Genomic DNA, 5184 nt, shown 5'->3' with positions numbered 1-5184 from the left:
TCAAAACCAATTTCATCTCCATTTTCATTGTTCAGAACTATGAAGAAACCAGAAGCAGATTTAGACGTTGATATCTCCAAAATGGGTTTACACGCGATCACTTTCATGGCAAACATATCAATAACTAATCCATAGTCACTCTCTTCCTATATGTGAGGTCAGATATACCTTGTTCAGTGCTGGCAAGTGAGTACATATTTTACTTTGCTCATAGGTTTTACCCTTTTTGTCCTCTAATGATCCATGATCCAGGTCTTATATCTTGTCTGTTTAATCTTTCAATATAGTTCAGATGTTGTTAAACTTCGTACTCAGGTCGTTGGTATCATCTTTATTTTATTAAATTTTTAGAAGAAAAAAAAACTCTTGTAACTTTAGAAATATCGATGGTTTCTGCAGGGAAATTGTGTCAGGGACAATGCCAGATCCAGGTGATATAGTGGAGAATGACGTGACACTACTCAAAGTACCAGTGAAAGTCCCGTACAACATACTGATAACTATAGCAAAGGATATAGGTAAAGATTGGGATATTGATTATGAAGTGAGAATAGGTCTTATTGTTGATTTACCGATCTTTGGTAATATTACAATCCCACTATCTAAGACCGGAGAAATCAAACTACCAACTACCTTTCGTGGAGACGATGATGATGATTCAAAGGACAAGAATAATGATGAATGAATGAAGAAGAAACAGTGATTTTTACTTGTTGCAGTGTTTAATTAATTTGGTTTAGTATTGGCCCAACTATATATGTTAGCTTGAATATTTCAGATTTCACGATGAATAAAAGTTTGTTTTATCGTGTACTTTACTGGCTAGTTGATCAACATTATACTTTGGTACTCAGTGAATATTCGCAAAAATAAATATTTAATTCCGGCGAATTCGTACAATCTTGCACGATGTATCATCCTTATGGACGGGTATTTTGAGTGCTCTCCTAAGTTATGGCTATTGCCTCTCTCCTCGGCCATCAGTTCAACTCTGAAAACACTTGTTGGGGATCAACATTGGTAGACATTTTTCACTCAACTTGACATTTGCTTTCAGGAAAATTATGCAAAACCCACAAGAATTTGAGAGTGTTTATTGAGATTCAGTTTGGAAAAGAGGAAATCTCCACACGGTGGACTAGAAAGTGGACTGACTATACCCATTTGGGTCACCAAAAATGGCTTTGAGTTATGCGTTTTCATGGTTTGGGCAACCGTAGGTCAGCTGATGCCACACTCCGCAATGAATATAGTGGGGGTCATATCTAACAAAGAGAAATGATCGTCTCCAGGGAATAAGATGCCAACTACTAGTCTGATAGAGAGATTAGAGAACAAACTTTCAAATACAACTTGGATTGGGACTTCGGAATTGGATTCTCTCCCCCACTCAAAACTCTTATATATTCTACATTTTTTATCAAAATGTACAAAGCATTTTCATATAGAGATTACACAAAGAGAAGAAAGAAGAACATGGCTCAGTTTCTTGACAAAGCTAAACACTTTGTTACTGACAAGATAACACAAAGGAAGAAACCAGAAGCAACGATTACTAATGTAGATGTGAAGACATTTAACATGAACTCAGTCACTCTGCTTGCTAAGGTTTCTATAACGAATCCATTTTCTGTACCGATTCCTATCGGCGAGGTTGATTACACCCTCAAGAGCCTAGACAAGTGAGTGAGCTTTTTAGTTATCTGTCTTATTCCTATATGTTCGCAATTTATTTTGTATCGGTGATCGGTCCTGAATAACCATTTTCTCTAAAAGCTTGAACTGATTATGACAAGGGTTTGTTTTTGTGATTCTGATTTATTTCTTTCAGGGCTATAGCTACTGGAAAAATGCCTGATCCAGGTTCAATCAAGGCGAACGGCATAACGCTCCTGGAGGTTTTGGTGAAGGTGCCATACAATATTCTAAAGAGTGTAGCAAAGGATGTTGGCTCCGATTGGGACATAGATTATGAATTGTTGTTGGGTATCATAATTGATCTTCCAATATTTGGTGATATTACAATCCCACTATCTCATAAGGGTGAATTCAAACTCCCTACCATTACTGATATTTTGAAAGGGGGAGGAGGATCAAAGCTCGAAATGCCAAAGAACTTAAGTGCTCTCAAAAGCTGGTTTTAAGAAAATGATGTGTGAAATTTATGCTTTAAACTTAAACAAGATACACTATGTACAATGTTTCCCTTTTACAGTGTTTCAAAGATAAATAACCACCTTTTATAGAAAATGAGGCAGAACTTTTTAAGAGGCGTCTTGTGAGATCTGCTTTGGAAGATTTTGGTTACGAAGGTGCCAATTTCACTTGGAATAACCATAGGGAGGGGAAAGAAAATATTCAGGAGAGATTATATAAGGCTTTTACTAACATAGAATGGCTAAATCAATTTAGAAACTCAAATCTTAAAGTTCTAATTTCGATAGGATATGATCATAGTCCTCTACTTGTGAATATATGATCATAGTCCTCTACTTGTGAATATGGAAGGGTCAAATAACACCAAATCTTTCTTACTCTTTTAAATTCTTTGAAACTTAGTTGAAGGAAAAATTGTTGATACCCTAATTTCGCACCTTCCACATAAAAATATTCTTCTTACACTTCGAAGCCCGATGTAAAAGAAATTTTATGTGAACCATTAAGAATTTCTATATCCCTTAAATCAAGCCCACAAACATTACCCAACCATCCATTTCACTACCCAATTTCACTACTCATCAAATCAAGCCCACAAACACTATCCCATTATCCATTTTACTACTCAATCACCCATTTTACTACCCAATTACTCATTTTAATGACCCATGAGAAATAATCATTCTTCTATGGACAATTCTTTTTTCACAAATGAAAAGAATTCCCCTCTACATTATTATCCCCATCCTACATCCCCATTATCCAATAAAACAAATCTTTTAATATGTTTTCACGTGCCCCATTCAACCCCATTATCCAAAAAAAGCAAAAAATATCTTTCTCAAATCCTACTAAAAGCCACCGTTTTACCAAAATAATAAAACTTCTCTCATCCCACTATCCAAAAATAATTTTATATCCCATCAAAATACATCCCATACACCCTCTTTTCTCGACCCACTCCACTTTCCACCGGTTGCATATTCAAAAATTCCTTTACACCAAAAAAGAAAAATAAAAATCAATCCCAACATCCTTTATCCCCCAATATTCCTTCTCATCATCCCCTCCATACCTTTCTACAACTATATAAGGCATGCCTTACTTCATTCGGAGACACACCAATTACACCAAGAAAAGCTTATTCTACCCAAAATAGTTTTATTATCCCGTTTTATTATCCCAACCAAGAGAAACTTATTCTCCTCATGCAAAGAAAATCCTCTCCTTCGAGCATAAAATCCTGATTTCCATAATACCCATATCAAGAAGAATTATTATTCTCAAAATAGAAAATACTTCTTCTCACATGTTCTAAGCCTCCACGTATATTTCATTTAATCAAAGACAAATTCAATTTTCTTTCTAAATATTAGTCATTATGGTCATATGCATTAATAATTATTTTGAGAAAAACCCAGAAAAATATAGAAATATTAAAATAAGTATTCTCTTTAAGTTTTTAAAAGATTAACATTAAATTGGTAGTACTTTAACTACTTTCAGCATACTTAAACAAAAACAAGAAGAAGAGTATAAGAATCTCTCTGAAGCAAATACCCCATCTAAGGTATATTGATGGGATTTATTCTCGGAGGTAAATCAAAACTATGCGCATAGAGTGGATTCACCCTCACATTATGATTGTGCATATTAATTGATGTATAATTCATTTGTAACAATTTATTCTCTAATATAATTTTTAATTCATATAGTGGGAAAATCTAAATGTGAGCTTAGAATGGTTTGCCGTCTCGCATTATGATTCCCACGCGTGAATAATATAAAAATAACTTATTATATTATCGGTATAGTTGTAGGTTGGCCGTCCTTACTCCTGAACTTCAACAAATCTTAAATCGGTAGCTTGCGATGACTTCCGAATTTTAGCATCATTTAAGGATATCTAGAATCTAAATTTTTTACATCAAAAAACTATACCTATAGACTTGGCCTATTAGTACTTCCAAAATGATAGGAACCAGCCTATAGATTCCCGTAGCCTTCGAATTATTATGAGTTAATTAATTATTCATAAGGCCAGAATCCATAAGTGGAAGCTTCCGTAAAATTTTGAACTAATATACGGAATTGTCTATCTCAAATATGGTAATTATTTTGCTCTGCCAGTTATATAATTTGGACCAGTAATCACAAGCATGCATAGTACATCTTGAACCAAAATCATAAATATTCTTCCCATTAAATAATGAAGTATATGCCAATCATATGATTGGGCGATTGATGGATGTCTAACACCTTCCCATCTCGCACTAGAATCTCCTTAAGAATCTCCTTAACCAAATTCACCGATAAAAGACCATGAATATATAAGTCATATCTAGATCTTGATTTCCCAAAAGAACTCAAACTAGTTAAATGGGTCTTGGATCCTCTTAGTCAGGTGGCGACTTCAAAACATCTCTTTTCTTTATATAGTTAGCTCTCTTATTAACGAACTAAGAAGAATTTACAACTTGCGCGAAAAAATGTATATGAGCGAATAAGCACATATACTTCACTTCCATAATAATTAGGGATCGGAAAATCCCGACTCTTGACCCGTGCTAATCCTCGGTTTGTACAACAATCATATGTAGATTTAACACATAATTGTTGGGATACAAAAGTAATGATCCCACTTTAGCCATGATTCAAAATTTAGAAAATCTGGAAGAAAAATGTTATTGGATTACCTAAAAATAAAAGAAAAAAACTACTGAGTCATTTGGAAAAACTGAAGAACAAAAAACAAGATACGTATACACCGAAACAAATAAATAAGAAAATGGAAACTTTTGAAGAATTATATGTTACTGAAGAGCAAACAGACAAACAACTTTCTAGACATAATATAGTGAATTTAGGAGAAAGGAATACCAAGCATTTTCATCTTAAAAATGCTAGAGAATTGCTCGGTCGAACTCGAAAGCGTTGTTATCTCAAGCTTGTTTGTCAAGTTTAGTTGATCAAAATTATAGTCTTGATTTCTAGTCTACCAATAGGTGTTTCAGGATAGGATAGATT

General features: G+C 34.1%; 1 protein-coding gene and 1 pseudogene across 1 annotated transcript; both read left to right on the top strand.

Moving 5' to 3' along the window:
• Window positions 1–812, top strand: LOC113344133 (annotated as a pseudogene).
• A 606-nt stretch (window positions 813–1418) lies between these two features.
• Window positions 1419–2284, top strand: LOC113344128 (desiccation protectant protein Lea14 homolog). The gene is made up of 2 exons (XM_026588163.1): window positions 1419–1682; window positions 1832–2284. Exons 1-2 carry the CDS (start codon window positions 1426–1428, stop codon window positions 2142–2144), a joined length of 570 nt encoding a protein of 189 aa, XP_026443948.1. The 5' UTR covers window positions 1419–1425; the 3' UTR covers window positions 2145–2284.
• The last annotated feature ends 2900 nt before the right edge of the window (window positions 2285–5184 follow it).

This window comes from Papaver somniferum, unplaced genomic scaffold (assembly GCF_003573695.1).
Source record: "Papaver somniferum cultivar HN1 unplaced genomic scaffold, ASM357369v1 unplaced-scaffold_74, whole genome shotgun sequence".
In the NCBI taxonomy this organism is placed as follows: Eukaryota; Viridiplantae; Streptophyta; class Magnoliopsida; order Ranunculales; family Papaveraceae; genus Papaver; species Papaver somniferum.
Note: the sequence above shows the minus strand (reverse complement) of the source record. Positions and strands in the feature narration are given on the sequence as shown.

Coding starts and splice junctions, on each gene's coding strand:
- LOC113344128 (XM_026588163.1), top strand. CDS start 1,426: ATGTACAAAGCATTTTCATATAGAGATTACACAAAGAGAAGAAAGAAG. Junction 1,683..1,831: donor ACCCTCAAGAGCCTAGACAA/GTGAGTGAGCTT, acceptor TATTTCTTTCAG/GGCTATAGCTACTGGAAAAA.